Here is an 18095-nt window from a genome sequence, read left to right as displayed (position 1 = left end):
AAATTAAAACTATATCCTGTTAATGTTGCTTAGAGAGTCCGAGATCTGTTTATAGGGGCAGGGGAAAAGCACAAATAGCTATCACCACAGTCCTGGATTTCTTGGGACCTATGTGTGAATTATGTTGAGTGCTAGAACTCTCCAAGAATAACCTGTTATATCATTTTGTAAGATCTGTTTGGCTCTGTTGTCCCGGATAAATGTTCAACTCTCTTTTTACTTCCTCGGATCGAGAGATTGTGCGCTGTGTTGATCAAAACTGTGTGTCCTTTTAAGGCCTTTTCTTTGGCCTACGGGAAAACATTAAACATCACTGTAGCATTCTGAAATTCTCCAAAGAAGAGTCAGCATGACACTCAATGTGAAACAACATGCAACGGAACGTTTATTATTCCATGATTTTTTATTTAAAATTTTTGAGGGGTTATTTTACTATTGGAACTCTAGGATTAGACTCCAAAAGAACAATTGGCAAATGAAAGGTTGCACCCTGAATTTAACACACATCTTTTGAAGGTTAGGATATTGATTTTACTGAACAGTATTGGAGTTTTAAATGCTAAGTCTTAGACTGTTACCTCGGAAATTGATGAAATTTAGACATTATCAGCTGAGATAGATGAAACCAAGCCCAGGGCATTTAGCCAAGACTGTAAGAGACAGAGTAAGAAGGCGCTGTCATTGGTCTCTGGGTTACATCAGTGCTGTTATCAGGATTGACAGGACTGAAGTGGTAAGGCTGCCTCCTACACCCGGCAAAGGGTCAGAGCTGGAGAGGACTCCTTAGTGACTGGGTGTTTGGGGTGCAGTGTGTTAACTGTCTCCCGTGTTAGGAAGCAGACTGTATGAAATCAGGGTGGGAGAGCAGCGTCTGTTTTGGCTAATTGTTACCTTCCTACAAGGTAGGATCTAATCCACCTTGTGGGCTTAGACAAGCGTATGTAGGGTATGCCTTTGAAATAGGACAGAGAGAGTAGAGGGGAGGTGGGTAAGAGACTGAGTGATAGATTTTCCTAGAGAATGAGTAGCCTGAATGTTGAGAGAGAGTGACAGACATAGGTCTTTCTCCTCGTGACTGCCTGGGTAGGCCAGAAGGCTATGCACCAGAGTACATTCAGAAAAGCCCTTCTCTGGTGGCCGTCACCACATGCCAGTATTCTGTTCTCTGTTCCTTTATTCCCTCACCCTGGGCAAATGAAAGGACAGAATGGACTTCTCTTTCTGGAAGTCCTCTGTGAATATTGATTGCTTAACTAAGTATTTGTTAGCTATTGGGTAGCATTGACTTTAATATAGTACACAATTGTAAAGGACTTGGAATATTACGTTCTTTGGTGTTACTTAAAAAGGGACCACTTGCTTTAAGAGCAGTTGAGCTGATAGACATGTGTTTTATAAAAATTTAAGGCTCTCTTCTCCCCCATTTATGTGTTTCGAGGAAGTTTTTTTTTCTTTGTCATGAACACAGTGTTGTTCAGTGATTTTTTTTTTTCAGCGAAGTCTTCATACACTCACCTTGCAGAGCTAATTTTCTTTGTACATAATCTCCTTATCTTGTATGTACTCATCTTATGCAAGCAATTATTGTCTCACCACATTGTATTATAATTATATGTCTGTGTCTTCTACCAGGCTGTGAGGTCCTCAAGGTTAGGGACAGGTCTCATTCCTCTTTGTGTTCCCACACTCCCCTAGACCGTGTCTGATATATAAGGAATATAGTGGATGTTCCATAAATGTTGAATGAATGAATGGTATCCCAGAGTCTACCTCCAGAATATTGCCAACCCATGACTAGTATTCTAGTAGCCCTTAAAGCTGGGATACTGTGTTTGTTGGCGAATTCTTGTGGCCTTCTTCCTCTCTGGTTCTGGTGTAGCAGCCTGTTTCATTGTGATCTGACGTGTGCTATGTTTGATAGCTTGTTGATAATGAGTGGTGACAAGTGCCGTCACAACATAGCTGCTTTCGTTCCAATGTCGTATCTTTCCCTCGGTTGAATGTAAGTGGGTTTTACATTTCAAGATCTTGGCTTATGAAACCTGGTGGCTTGTGTTTATTATTTATGTTCTGGGGCATTTATCATTGTCTGACCTCCCTAACCCCTGGTTTCCATTTTGATCAAATGAGATTTGTTCTCGGCAAGATCTGGGTTGATGCTTAGCATAGCTAATGTGCAATGAGTTGATTGAATAGACTTTGACCGAATCTTGCCGCCTCTTGTTCTTGCTGCAAAACTGTAATTTCTAACTCTTCTCAGGACCTTCACACTGTGTATTTTTTTTCACCTCACAAATGTAATCACTCTCAAAGAAAGAGATTTATTTTTAAAATGTACAGATTATTACTAATGTGAATTTTTTTGATAGGTTAACCAGTCTTTCCTATTACATTTAGTTAAAAATTTCCTTCCTATTTTCTGTAGCTGGCTTTTTTAATGACTGAAAAACATTCTGGAGACAGGAAAGCGCAAAATGAATTGAAGGGGACCTGTCTGTGAAGTTTGTCTTCTTGAGATGATGATGTTAGAAGGAGAAATTTAAAAGCTCCCTTCTAATTTCTACTTCCTACTGGTTTCAGGATGAGACTTAAGAGTAGTAAGAGCAGCGGCTCCTTCCCTTCCCTCCAGTTCTTGTCCCAGGCACTTACTGAGACCCTGTGAGTAAGTGTGTGTGAGGCCTGAAATGAAGGCCCAGTATTACGTGTGCCTTGACATCGGGAAAACTGAGAGACCCTTCCGTCCAGTGTGTTCTCTCGGATAAGGTCCCCTCGCAGACAAGCTTCCCAGACCCCAGCAGGCTGACGGCTTCATTTCAGCCTTGTGCAGCCTGGAGCAAAGAAACCTACTGACCTTCAGAACTCTGAGATAATAAATGGGTGTTGTTGTAAGCCTCCAAGTTTGTGGTAATTTGGTGCACCAGCAACGGAAACCTCATGCAAGCGTTAATGGGTATTTGTGTTTGTTTTCCTTGGTTTTTCTCCTTTGAAAAATCCAGTCGGCAGTCAGACCTTTTTATTTAACGTGAGTGGCAAGAAATAGTCCTCCCCCCCACCCCACCCCTACCCACATACCTGATGTTTCCATTTCATGGAATAATCCACAGCTTTATAGATGTGAGGGATGGGTCTGCTCTGTCCAACACACAGCTTAACATTCAAATTGATTTTACTCCACTTGTACGAGCCAGAGTCTGCCTGTGAACCATTATGTTAACTCCAAAGCCATGTCTTTAGTCACTGTGGGCCCCCAAAGCATCTCACTGATAATAGCCTCTGCTTGAAATACCTTTTCTGTTTTAAAAGTGAGTGATTCCAGGCCTTTAAAACATGAGACATTATGAATGCTAGAATAATGAACATTGTATTTTAAGTTGCTACACTCATATATATTGGTTACTTTTTAAAAAATTTTTGAATAATTGAAACTGCTATATTTGTGGTAAATAGCGTAGATTATATGTATACGTGAATAGAGTTTAGTGCCATAATAAAATCTTACAATGAAATGACTATGACATACATTCAGTATGAGTAATTGCTATTATACATAATTAGGAATAAAAGGTCAGGGGATTGTATAAAGTATTAAATTACTATTTATGATTATCGTTATTGTTAAATAGAGCATTTCTGCCCTCAGCTGAGGGGAAGGAGAGGGGGCAAGTCAGTTCTCTTAGATGACTCCTGCAGCCCTTGGCTCTGACTCGGGAGGTATGAATGTTCTCACCAGGGCAAACCCAAGAGTGCTGGGAATGAGGCGGCTCAAGGTGGATTATTAGCTCCTACCTTCCTGCCGTGAGAACTGCTCCTTTTTCATTGAGGAACACAAGGAAATGGAAACTGGGTAGCTTGGCCCTTGGGGTCCACAATATTTGGCTAGGACAGTGAGGGAGGGGTTCCCCCTCTGCCCTCCAGGGCACCCCTCTGTCCCTCCAACTGTGTGCTTCTGTGGGAACTTCCAGGGCCTTCTCTGTGCTTCTCCTCCACTGTTCCCACAGATGGAGAGCCGGGGCCAGAGGCTTGCCTCTCCTCTTTCCTTCAATGAGTTTATTTCACAAAGGTGAGGTTTACAAGAAGGCATCTCCCCAGTGCTCAGAATTCTCCCATCATCGCTTGAAATTCTATTCATTACAGATTAATTTAAATTAATAAGCAAGTACTTTAGACTGGCTAAAGGCGGTTATTAAGAATGATCCTCACACCTTAATAATAATCATGCCCCGCATGTACTGCATGAGCCGGGGCTATTCTAAAGACTGTACATGAATTAACTTATTTAATTTGCACGGCCGCCCTATGAGGAGGGTTCAGAGATGTCTAGTCACTTGTCCCAAGTTACTTGGTGGTGATGAGGAGAGAGCCCTGACAGAGTCCAGGTGGATCTGCCCTGGGACTCAGCCCCAGCCACTGCACAGAGCTGCTTTTCTGGATCGTCAGTGAGGATTTGATTGAATTTGATTCCTTTTTTCCTAACAGTCTAGCAGCAATCCCTGTAGGGACGAGACTGGAAGGTAAAGGTGAGGATGTTTTAGGGGAGACATGGCTCTAAGGGGAGCCGTGATGGAGGCTTTGGAAGGAGGCTTAAGGAGGGCAGTCATTGTAGTCACTGTTTCTCCACAAGTAGTAAGAAGCTCTCTCACAAGTAACTGGCCTTTATAATCAATACGATGATTCAATGGAGGACCCAGCAAGTATTGCTTCTCTTCTCTGCTCCTCTCCCAGCATCGGCACCATTTTTCTCTTTTTACTCTTTGAGCCGCAGGAACCTTTTACGTATGTTTGTGTGTATATATGATAAATGAAGTGTTTTGGTTTTTTTTTATTGCGGCATATTATGGGGGAACAGATTTTAAGATTTCAATAAATGCCCTCCCCCCCCACAAGTCTGAGTTTCCAGCATGACCATCCCCCAGATGGTGCACATCTCACTCACTATGTATGTATATGCCCGCCCCCTCCCCCCTCCCCCCCTGCCCAATACCCTATTACTGTAGTACCTATGTGTCCACTTAGGTGCTACTCAGTTAATACCAGTTTGCTGGAGAATATATCTGGTGCTTGTTTTTCCATTCTTGGGATACTTCACTTAGTAGTATGGGTTCCAGCTCTAACCAGGAAAATATAAGATGTGCTATATCACCATTGTTTCTTAGAGCTGAATAGTACTCCATGGTGTACATATACCACATTTTATTAGTCCATTCTTGGATTGATGGGCACTTGGGCTGTTTCCACAGCCTTGCAATTATGAATTGTGCTGCTATAAACATTCGAGTGCAGGTGTCTTTTTTGTAGAGTGTCATTGGATCATTTGGGTAGATGCCCAGCAATGGGATTGCTGGATCAAGTGGTAGATTCACTTGTATCACTTTAAGGTATCTCCATATTGCTTTCCACAGAGGTTGAACTAGTTTGCAGTCCCACCAGCAGTGTAGGAGTGTTCCTCTCTCTCCGCATCCACGCCAGCATTTGTTATTTGGAGACTTTTTGATAAAGGCTATTCTCACTGGGGTTAAGTGATATCTCATTGTAGTTTTGATTTGCATTTCCCTGATGATTAGAGATGATGAGCATTTTTTCATATGTTTGTTGGCCATTCTTCTGTCTTCTTTAGAAAAGTTTCTGTTCAAGTCCTTTGCCCACTTTTTAATAGGGTTATTTGATTTTTTCTTGCTGATTTTCGTGAGTTCTAAGTATATTCTAGTTATTAGCCCTTTATCGGATATGTAGGATGCAAAAATTTTCTCCCATTCTGTAGGTTGTCTGTTTACTTTCATGACTATTTCTTTGGCTGTGCAGAAGCTTTGTAGTTTGATCATGTCCCATTTATTTATTTTTGTTGCTGCTGTGATTGCCTTTGGGGACTTCTTCATAAACTCTTTGCCTAGGCCGAAATGAAGTGTTTTACTTATCAAATATTTAAATGTTGTTTAACATTTTGCAAATATTCTTGAAGTAAAGGCCAATGAAAGCAACTAATTGCTATAATTACCCTTTTCTTTCTCACACAGTATTGGCTGGATCCTGCAAAAACCCTCGCTGAACACAAAGAACTGATCAACAGTATGTATTTCATTTTAACTTTAAGGGGTAGCTTGAAAATGATTACAAAGTCCATGATTAGTTGGGTGCAGAAATGGGCTGTGGTACTGGAGAGGTGAGTACTAGTACTCAAGTATAAGAGTGTGGGAATGAGTGTTGTGTGCATTGCCAGGCTCTCTCCAAACTTTGATTAAATTTCAGTTTAAGCAGATTCTGAGAAGATCTTAGTATTGAATTTGTCTTAGGGGTCCTCTTTCCCTTGGTTTTGTCTATGATTTTTCTGTGTGCCTATCTTTAATATTTGACCTTAAAGTAGATAAGATAGAGAGGCATTGATTTTGGGGGAAAATGACATCTAAGCTTTTAAAGAGTTTGAGTTTCCTGGGTTATGGAGTGGTTTTGTCATTCAGACTACTCAGTTTGCTGAGTTTGGTAATTGGGAGGTGATTTTGTTACCTGAAAAATTACTATCTTCAGAGAGAGATAATCCATTTTCAGAGGATAGCCTTTGATTTTGTCAAAATGAATATTACTAGGAGAATCAGTATAGTTAAGTACATATTCCTTAATCCTAATTTCCATAACCCAAGTTTTTATTTATAAATTCACACATAGGCTCCTTAAGTGTGCTTCTGTTCTTAAGTGTGCTTCAAAAAATTGCATTTTTTGGCAGTAAAATATATATAACATAAAATTTACAATTTTAACCACTTTTATGTGCAATTCAGTGGCATTAAGGACATTCACATTGGTGTGCAACCATCACCATGACCTATCTCTGAGACTTTTTCATCATTGTAAACTGAAACTGTACCTGTTAAACCATTTTGCTTAACTGTGTGAATTATTGCTAATTAAAACCTAGTAGGGGCCGGGCACGGTGGCTCAGGTCTGTAATCCTAGCACTCTGGGAGGCTGAAGCGGGCGGATCGCTGAAGCTCAGGAGTTCGAAACCAGCCTGAGCAAAAGTGAGACCCTGTCTCTACTAAAAATATAAAAAAATTAATTGGCCAACTAAAAGTATATAGAAAATGCCGGGCATGGTGGCTCACGCCTGTAATCCTAGCACTCTGGGAGGCCGAGGCGGGCGGATTGCTCGAAGTCAGGAGTTCGAAACCAGCCTGAGCAAGAGCTAGACCCCGTCTCTACTATAAATAGAAAGAAACTAATTGGCCAACTAATATATATAGAAAAAATTAGCTGGGCATGGTGGCACATGCCTGTAGTCCCAGCTACTCGGGAGGCTGAGGCAGCAGGATTGCTTGAGCCCAGGAGTTTGAGGTTGCTGTGAGCTAGGCTGACGCCACGGCACTCACTCTAGCCTGGGCAATAAAGGAAGACTCTGTCTCAAAAATAAAATAAAATAAAATAAAATAAAATAAAATAAAATAAAATAATAAATATAGAAAAAATTAGCCAGGCATGGTGGCACATGCCTGTAGTCCCAGCTACTCAGGAGGCTGAGGCAGGAGGATTGCTTGAGCCTGGGAGTTTAAGGCTGCTGTAAGCTGGGCTGACGCCACGGCACTCTAGCCTGGGCAACAGAGTGAGACTCTATCTCAAAAAAAAACAAAACAAAACACTAGTAGGATTCTTCTGGCCTTTGTTACTCCCATTCTGTGTCTGCAAGTCTGCACCTTCCATGAGTATTGGCTCGTTTCCTGTAGGGCTTGTGTGAGGCTTCATGGCCCCCAGGGCAGGAATGGAGCGAGGCCTCAAAAGGGGACTAGAAACCTGGCACTACCACACCATCGTTTCTCTGAACATCACCATTTCTGTTTCACTCTGCTTTTCTATCTCTATGGTGGAAACCACTGGAGTTTATGCGTTATAGCCCTAGCCCATTTGAACCAATTAAAAAAATACCAGATGGAAAATTGGAAAAAGTTCAAGAATGATTATTTTAAACTCATAGGTTTCTTTTATAAGACAAAAGTTGAGATTTTGATCAAGGTGATGAAGAAAAATGTAAATTATTTTAAGGTCCATTATTAAATTGTTTCTAAACATACTTAACATATCTGTTAATTTACATGGTATAAAATCGTTTATTTAAATATCTCTCTATGATTCAATCACTTTTTCATCCTGAAAAATATAATACTGTTAAAAATTGTGCACTAAGAGTAAAACACTGATATTACAATTAAAGAAATATTAGTAACTGAAGAATATTTATATTTCATCTCATGGAACAGTTTGATAGTAAAGACAAATGGCTATCAAATCTCCAGTACATTAGTCAGGAGTTATCTATATAAATGACAAAACATTTGCTAGTCACCAGAGAATTCTTGCAGGTCAATCTTGATTTATTTATCCTTAGCTAATGGGAAACTCTTTATCATTGAAGTCCTCAAAATTAGTCTCCACAAAAGGTAGATTAGAGGGTTCCTCATTTCTGCATCCTATATTTTTTCCTAAACTGTAGCAATATTAGCCTCACTTCGCAAAAGGATTTCTTACTTATTGAGTCACTGGAATGACATGGATTCAAAATAATAGTTTAGTAATTTGCATCAGCAGCACCTGATTTTTGTAGTCAGTGTTACAATAGGAAGCCAGAAAATACCTGGCTAGATGTACCCTTGCTCCAAAATGTCCACTTCCATAGCCTTTGATTGCTCTAGGAAACAGTGATACATATGAGAGTATTTGCTTACTCTGAAGGTATTATTATTATCTTTTTCCCTGAGAGGGTGTGTAGAATAGTGCCCAAAAAAGCACTGATCTTTAAATATTAGCAAGTTTGGTTTTCTTCCCTGCGATTTTAGGCAGGTTGCTTACATCCTTGGAACTGCACCTACCTTGCATGTGGTAACTGGTGGTGGTGGTTGTATGGTATCTGGGGCTGTGTTAAGTCCAATGTTTATAAAACATTTTTGTACATTATCATATGTATATATATATTTAGAGCACAGCCGTTTTATATGTGAGTGGGAAATGGAAGGCTAATTTGGGCCCAAATTCCTTAAAGAAAATTAGGTAAAACCAAATGTGTTTCACTGTGTATTTTCAAACTTCAGCTTGACTGCTCATCACTGATCACATTTGAAATGGCTGGGCTTGGCGAATCAGGTGTAATCTGTCATGTTGCCGAGAACAGAAGCAGCTCTGGGTCTGGAGAAGTCCTCTTCCCTTTGTGTACTGACTCTGTGGCATCTGTGCCCCTCCCCCCTTGCCCCCTAAGTGCCAACCCCAGGCGCCTGCGGGTACAGGCAGACCCATCTGCTCAGGGACACACAGCTTGATGGACTGTGTGAGGCTGAGGCTGGACTTCCTGCCTCTCCTAAATATTTAATAGTCTGCCTCGCTGACATCTATGTTCAGGATTAGAAGTGCATTTGTCAGAAATACAAACACAGCGGTTAAGTAAACATAAAATTTGAACATGTGCAATCAATTCTAATAATAAGAAATTCTAGCAAAGTTTCTTTTACAATTTAGTTTTTAAAAAAGCTTTAGCTTAAGGAATACCTTATGGAGGAAGGCATAGATGAGGGGAGAGGGGTGGGGACCCTTGTCTTGTCTTCTGAATGCCAGGAACAGGGCTTTGGGGTACTACAGACATAAGCATGTATATGTACTAATAATAAATAATATAGCTTGTGTGTTATAAATGCATTATATCTTTTTTAAAAAATTATTTTTATTTTTATTTTTTACTTTTTGTGTACTTTCTAAATATCTTTATTCTATTTAATTTCCTTTCCCCGACTTCTAAATTCGTGACTTTATTTACTCAGTTGAAAATAAAAATAGCAAGACTACTGGGGTTACTTTGTGTCCATTACACAGTATCAGTGACTTTTACTAAAGAGCATGTTTGACTTCTTTGTGTGAGAAAGTTTTTGTTGAAAAAAAAAATTAGCAAGTGTGACCACCAATTGGTGTACCAGGTAACAAATCTTTTAAAAAATAAAGCATATTAGATTTTGTTACTCAACAGCTTAGAAGCATGCAGTTTTGGAAACAGTGCAGATTGGATTCATACCTTCTGAAATAGAAATACTTCTAGCAAAAATATAATGTAGTTGTCACCCAAGAGGCTTATGTCCTCTTGCACAATATGAGTCTATATTTGCTCACGTATATGATTTTTTTGGTAGGCTTAGTTCTTCTGTGTGTGATAAATGCACGATATGACAAATGTCTTCTGAAATATGTAAGAAAGTATTTTTAGATTTAGATAAGTTTATGGCCAGGCACAGCGGCTCTCACCTGTAATCGTAGCACTCTGAGAGTCTGAGGTGGGAGAATTGCTTGAGCTCAGGAGTTTGAGACCAGCCTGAGCAAGAGTGAGATCCCCATCTCTACGTAAAATAGAAAAATTAGCAGGGTGACATGGTGTGCACCTGTGGTCCCAGCTACTTGGAGGCTGAGACAGAAGTTTGAGGCTGCTACGAGCTAGGCTGATGTCACTGCACTCTACCCAGGGCGACAGAGTGAGACTGTCTCAAAAACAAAACAAACAAATGAAAAAATATTAGGAATGAAAGAAATATTATTCCTAATCCTTTTTTATAGACTTACTCATTATTTTTTTTCCTTAAGGTAAGAGATAGACATAAGAAAATTCTAACTAATCATTTAAAGATAGATTGTGTCTAGTCCCTCTTCCCAAGGTTTGCCACTGGTAGTAATTTCTTGTGTATTCTTCCAGAAATAAAGAAAACATATATCAACTGATACTTTTTCACAAAAGGGAATACAGATTGGTGATCTTTCCCACATCAGCACATGCAGACCTCTCTCTGTTTCAATATTTGTGTATCATATATATGTCCTGTGGTTGTGACTGACTTAAACAGTACAACTGCTGTTCAGCATTTAGGCTATTTCCAGCTTTTTGCAGATAGGTTTTTAAAAATTTTTTTGTAATAAAGTGATAGGTGGATGGCTTTTAGAACTACGTTGTTTGTCAATATCTCTCTTCATTACGAAAAAATTAAATATATAGCAGAAAATTTGAAAAATAGGAAAAATATTTAAAAAAGTGTACATAACCTCACTAACCAGAGATAGAACCAGCAACATTATGGTGTATTGGCCTTTTTCTGTGTTAGTGTATGTACACTCACACACATGTGCATATATGTATGGTTGAGGTCCTGCTGCCATAGTTCTGAGCCCTGATTTTCTTACGTTTCTTGTGCCTTTAGAAATTTTGGGTGAGTGCTGTTGTGAATAGTTGTATAATATTATACTACTACTCTGACTAATTTATAATTTCAGTGAAAATTAATTTCTATTTTTTTATTTTAGCTGGACCTCCATATACTTTGTATTTTGGTATTAAATTCTATGCTGAGGATCCATGTAAACTTAAAGAAGAAATAACCAGGTATGATACTGTTTTTTTTGAACAGATACATGCATGGAAAAAAAAGGCTTTATTTAAAGCAAAGTAAAATTGGGGTAAAACATTTGGATGTATGTCTACCTGTGTTTTGTAATGCATCTCCTGTGAGGGTTAAATTCAAACCAGCACTGCACAAGGCAGATCAGTGTCTGATGATAGATGTGTTTGAAAAAGGGCATGAACCTGGGTGACATGATGATAGATTTTGCATCTGCTGTGGTGAGGTATTTCTGTATCTTCATTGTTAAGCAGGCTTTGTATTCATGTAAGAGTAGTCATTTGAACTGCCTAAAGGAAGGATATTTTGATGCTCAGTTTGTATATGTTAATATATATTTGAAGAGTCAGTTATTATTTCTCTCTAATTGGTTGTAGCTTAAATATCTGCTGTCCAGGTATTTCATTTATCTATGTAGTAATGAAAAGGTAATTGTTTTGAGTATTAAGGAGAGAAAAGACCAATATTTTAATGTATTACTTTACCTTTGTCATCAAATATTTGATTTCATTTAAGGTGGGATTTCCAGTTGGTACTGATTTAGATTGTCAAAATAGTCCTTGTCAACATATGAAAGTGGCTTATAAAGAGCAGACAGTAGTGTTATGTTTTAACTTACTCCACCAGTGACCTGTCTGCATGTAGTTGCAAAAACAAAATCATTCTCTCTCGCTTAATTCCAAGTGGTCAGTTTTCTCTGTGAACTATTATTATGGGCTCAATAAAGCCTAATATATTATTAAAAAAAATAATTGAACATTGTGTCTTTGATAACTAAGGCAGTATGTGGTTTTGTTTCTATTCCATCTTTTTATATCTCTCAGACTTTCTGTTGTCCCTATTCTAGAATACACATGGAAGAGTGGGAAAAGGGTAGAATAATTGGACCTTTTTCGTCCCACTCTGAAGTGCCATCTTCAGGCCTCACTTTCAGAATCATGCAGGTGTCTTCCATTGTCACATTGTTAGCACTTTGACAAAGGGGTGTGCCAGTTCAGGCTTTCCCAGAGTGCACTTCTTCGGGAGATTGGCCACTGGAGTGAGGAGGAGATGTTGAGGAGAGGGGTGGTATTTACATTAGAGTTTCAAGGGGAAATTGAATCCAAGTGGCCTAAAAATACATTTATGTCCATAACTTATTAGGGAATTGCATGGGAACAACATTTTATTAAAGTGCAATGTCTTTCATTTTGAGGTAGTAATTTCTCTGTGCCTCAATTTTTTCAATCGTAAAATTGGAGTTGTACCTGTCTCATAGGTTTTTGTAAGTATTAAATGGAATAATATCTATAAAGCTCCTATACTTGTGTTTGACTCATAGTAATTGATAAGTGCTAATAGTTATGATTTCAATCTTTCCTACTTCTGGCAGTGTAGTACCTCTTAAATGGGGGTTAGGTTTCAAATATACTTGAATTAGTGTTAAGCGGGGGAAAGATGAGTGTTTTATAATGTATTACTTCACCTTTGTTCACCACATATTAACAGTGGATAGAAATTTCCCTTCAGAATCTACTGATGACTCATTAACAGTATACATGGATTTATGTATAATATTCAACCACACAATATTTTCAATACAACCAGTTTTCCTGAAGAATTATACCAGCTCATGCAGTTAACAACAAGATGACATATAGTTGGCTTACAATTAGTGTCCATGATCTATAATGATTTATTTTATTTTTTGCCTAAAACATATAGTTGAATTTAGGTAAATTAAATGTGCATTTAATGTGATATCACTATATTCTTCTTATTAGTGTGTGCTAAAGATACAGTCATTGATTTGCATGAATATGTTAACTTTTATGGACCTGAAAAAGCGAATCAATTACATTAGGTAATTGTAAGCAAAAGCAAAAACTAAAACTAAATAGCAGGCCGGGCGCTGTGGCTCACGCCTGTAATCCTAGCTCTTGGGAGGCCGAGGCGGGTGGATTGCTCAAGGTCAGGAGTTCAAAACCAGCCTGAGCAAGAGCGAGACCCCGTCTCTACTATAAATACAAAGAAATTAATTGGCCAACTGATATATATATAAAAAATTAGCCGGGCATGGTGGCGCATGCCTGTAGTCCCAGCTACCCGGGAGGCTGAGGCAGAAGGATCACTCGAGCCCAGGAGTTTGAGGTTGCTGTGAGCTAGGCTGACGCCACGGCACTCACTCTAGCCTGGGCAACAAAGTGAGACTCTGTCTCAAAAAAAAAAAAAAAAAAAAAAAAAAAAAAAAAACTAAATAGCAAAATTCCCTAATATATGCTATTAAAGAAAAAGTATACTTAGGCTAGCATTTTCAAATTGAATGTTTATCTTGATTCAGTTCTTTGGAAAATTGTTCCAGCTCTACTCTGTATTGGCTATTAGGTTGCTTGCAGTTTTTTGATATGAAAGATAATGCTATCATGATCATGCTTATACATAATTTTCCATGTATGTAAACATCTTAATTTTTTTTAATTTTTTTAATTTTTTTTTAATTTCAGCATATTATGGGGGTACAGATTTTAAGGTTTCAATAAATGCCCATTTCCCCTCCTCCCCCCACAAGTCTCAGTCTCCAGCATGATCCATCCACCAGATGGTGCACATCTCACTCATTATGTATGTATATACCATCCCCCCTCCCCCCTGCCCAATACCCTATTACTGTAGTACCTATGTGACCACTTAGGTGCTGTTCAGTTAATACCAATTTGCTGGTGGGTATATATGGTGCTTGTTTTTCCATTCTTGGGAAACTTCACATAATAGTTTGGGTTCCAGCTCTAACCAGGAAAATATAAGATGTGCTATATCACCATTGTTTCTTAGAGCTGAATAGTACTCCATGGTATACATATACCACATTTTATTAATCCATTCTTGGATTGATGAGCACTTGGGCTGTTTCCACAGCCTTGCAATTATGAATTGTGCTGCTATAAACATTCGAGTGCAGGTGTCTTTTTTGTAGAGTGTCATTGGATTGTTTGGATAGATGCCCTACAATGGGCATCAAATGGTAGATTCACTTGTATCGCTTTAAGGTATCTCCATATTGCTTTCCACAGAGGTTGAACTAATTTTCAGTCCCACCAGCAGTGTAGGAGTATAGAATTTTTTTATTTCCATCTTGATTTCTTCATTTATGAAATAATCATTTAGTAGGAGGTTGTTTAATTTCGACGTTTTTGTGTAGAAATGTGAGTTTCTGTTACGGTTGATTTTTACTTTTATTCCACTGTGATCTGAGAAGATACATGGTATGATTTCTATTTTTTTAAATTTCTTGAGGTTTACTTTGTGTCCTAGGATATGGTCAGTCTTAGAGATGTCCCGTGAGCTGATGAGAAGAACGTATATTCAGTGGATTTTGGGTAGAATGTTCTGTAAATGTCAGTCAGACCCAATTGTTCTAGAGTTTTGTTTAAGTCCATTATTTCTTTATTAATTTTCTGTTTGGAGGATCTGTCTCGTGCTGTCAGTGGGGTGTTGAAATCTCCAGTGATTATGGAGTTGCTATTAATCCATTTGCTTAGGCCCAGTAAAGTTTGCTTTATGAATCTGGGTGCACCTAAGTTGGGTGCATATATATTTAAAATTGTTATCTCTTCTTGTTGAAGTGTGCCCTTCACCATTATATAATGACCCTCTTTGTCTTTCACTACTTTTGTTGGTTTAAAAACTAAATCGTCTGAAATTAGAACTGCCACACCAGCCTTCTTTTGGCTTCCACTTGCTTGGAATATTGATCTCCACCCTTTTACTTTTAGTCTATATGCATTCTTGCAGGTTAGATGTGTTTCCTGAAGACAGCATATACTTGGCCTGTATTTTCTTATCCATTCAGCCAGCCTATGTCTCTTGAGTGGAGAGTTTAAGCCATTCACATTTATTGAGAGAACTGATAGGTAAGGTAGATTACTGATCATTCTGTTGGTTTGGATGTTGTTGCTTTGATTTCTCTCTTGAGCCATTGTACTATCTGGCCTTTAATCTTTGGGTTTTGGTTGTTTTTATATTCGTGAGTTTTTATTATGGTTTTCCGTGCGTAACACTGTTTTGAGAACTTCTTGTAGGGCTGGTGTTGTCTTGGTGAATTCTCTGAGACTTTGCTTGTCTGAGAATGTCTTTATTTCTCCTTCATATATGAAGCTTAGTTTTTCAGGGAAAAAGATTCTAGGGTGGGCATTGTTTTGTTTCAGAAGAGTGAGAATGAGGCCCCAGTCTCTCCTTGCTTGTAAAGTCTCATTAGAGAAATCTGGTGTTATTCGAATTGGCTTTCCCTTGTATGTCACTTGCTTCTTTTGTCTTACAGCTCTTAGAAGGGCCTCTTTAGTTGATATTTTGGTCAGTCTGATGACTGCATGTCGTGACGTCTTCCTGTTTGCATTGAATCTCCCAGGGGTCCTCTGAGCTTCTTGAACTTGTATATCGAGATTTTGAGCAAGGCCTGGGAAATTTTCTTCTATTATATCTTCAAATAGCTTGTCCAACCCTTGGGTGTTTTCTTCTTCCCCTTCTGGTAACCCTATGACTCTCACATTAGGTTTCTTCACATAATCCCACATCTCATATAGGCTTTGCTCTTTTCTCTTGTTTCTCTGCTCTATCTCTGTGATGGTTTTATTTAGTTGGAGGGTGTTATCTTCAATCTCTGAGATTCTTTCTTCTGTTTGATCTACCCTGTTCTTGAGACTTTCCACTGTATTTTGTAGTTCCCTGAATTGATTCTTCATTTCCAGGAGTTCGGTTAAACTTTTCTTCATTGTGTCCATTTCTTTTTCCAGATCCTGGAGGCTTTTTGTGGTTTCTTTGTGTTGGTTATTGAGTTGTTGTTGCAGCTTGGTGAGTGTTCTTATGATCCACATACGAAATACCTCTTCTGTCATTTTGGTTGCCTGATTTGGGTTGGTGTCCATTTCTAGGGGGCTGGTGCTCCTCTTTGGGGGTGTGTTTTCCGTTTGGTTCTTCATATTTCCTGAGTTCTTTTGCTGATTTCTTCCCATGTCGATCAGTGGTTGTTTCTTTCCTTTAGGTTATTGTTTGGCTATTCATACACCTTGTTTAGTTTCTGAGGCGTTAGGTGGTGTCTGTGGGTGTGATTGGACCACTCCCTGTATATTGAGTCAGTGGGTGCCGTGGAAAGGCTGTGCAAGATGCCGTCCCTGTCAGTAGGTGGCGTTTGCTTGGAGGAACAGGCTATGCTGTTGACTTTGTGTCCTGTTATCAGCTCTTGTTCTGGGCGGAGTTGGGTTGGGTAAGCCTGCCCTCAGGCCGTTAGCAGGGGTCAAAGTTCTGTTCTCTGCTTCCAGGAAAAGCTGTCAGGGCGGGGCTGGAATGGTCCCGCTCAGCCAGAAAGTCTGCTTGGGGGGGTGGGGCTGTCTGAGACCCGCAGTCTGGAGCGGGCCTCGCTTCTTTCCACCCTCCCCAACTCCGCAGCTACTCCTGGGCCTCTGCCAGCAGGCCAGACCACATGCCACCAGGCCTCCCTGGATTGTGATGCCGGTGGGGAGGTTCCCTGCGCAGAAATGCTGCCTGGGCTGGGCGCACAGCCTCCCTTTGGTGGGAGGGTTGCCCTCTAGGACGCTGATCTGCCCCTGGAGGCACACACACCTCAGCAGGCTGTTCACAAATATCCCTTCTGTGCCCCGGGCAATGCTAGACCTCAGTGCACGGGATCTAGTCTGCAGGTCTGACCTCTGGGTCCCAGAGTTCAAACTGTATCCCCACCAGGGAGAGGAGTTCCGGTCCCAATTCACCCACAGGGAGTCCAAGCTGTGTCTGTGTCTCTCAGCCTCTGAGTTGGCACCGTTCTCCTGGGAACACTGTGCCAGCAGCACCTGGGAGGGCGGGCGGGTAGGGAGCTCACAGTCTGAGTTCCCCTGAGTCAGCTGTAGGGTCCCAAACGGGAAGGTCCCGTTCCCTGGAGGTGCCTCCAGCTGGTGGCTGTATTGTCTCTCTGGGCAGCCACGGGTAGGTTCGGCGGAGGGGAGAAGGAGGCAATATGGTGCCTGCCTGGCGGCTCAGGTCTGTGCACAAGGAGGTGCCCCGAGGGATTTGGGAGTCTGGTGCCGTGTCCACTACAGGCTCACTGCTAGCTGGCAGCGGCTGTTTCTGGGCTGGAGTCCACAGGTCTCTCCACCCGCTGGAAGCCCACCAGCAGTCCCAAATGCAGGGGAGGGGAAAGGTGATTTATCCACCTACCCTTCCCGCTGGTCTCTGGGCTGCTCCAGCAGTCTCAGCTTCCAGTTCTCCTCCGCAGCCTCTTCCCGTGGAGTCTCCCGGGGTCTCAGATACCCCTCCTTCCGGCCCTCGTCTGCTGTATGCTCGTCTTTTTGCTTCTTTTTTCTAATTTCTGCTAGAATCTGTCTTTTCTGCAGAGACACTCTTTCTGGCGGTGTTATTCGTCCGCCATCTTGATCCTCCTCTCCCACATCTTAATTTTTTAACATCTTACTATTTCATGCATATTGCATGGACCCCTTTCACCACATCACCCATTCTTTTTATTCCTACGTAGTATTCCATAATTTACTTAATAATGCCCTTGTGGATGGCCACCTAGATTGTTTCCTTTTAATTATAGAGTAATCTACAGAGAATCTTCTCATGCACATATATGGTCATACTAGATGCAATATTCCAGAAGGACATTGCATTTAGGAGAAAAGACCATGGTTGAATAGGATGCACAAGAATATAAAGTTTCAG

General features: G+C 40.3%; 1 protein-coding gene across 1 annotated transcript in view; it reads left to right on the top strand.

Moving 5' to 3' along the window:
* Positions 1-18095, top strand: part of EPB41L4A (erythrocyte membrane protein band 4.1 like 4A) — a 241476-nt gene that overhangs the window by 114767 nt on the left and 108614 nt on the right. The window contains exons 4-5 of the mRNA XM_076008268.1: positions 6012-6063; positions 11308-11386. Of these exons, the coding sequence (XP_075864383.1) occupies positions 6012-6063; positions 11308-11386 (131 nt within the window). The remainder of the gene's footprint in view (positions 1-6011; positions 6064-11307; positions 11387-18095) is intronic.

The sequence above is a fragment of the Microcebus murinus genome, chromosome 11 (assembly GCF_040939455.1).
Source record: "Microcebus murinus isolate Inina chromosome 11, M.murinus_Inina_mat1.0, whole genome shotgun sequence".
NCBI classification, from domain to species: domain Eukaryota; kingdom Metazoa; phylum Chordata; class Mammalia; order Primates; family Cheirogaleidae; genus Microcebus; species Microcebus murinus.
This window is presented reverse-complemented; position numbering and strand designations above follow the sequence as displayed.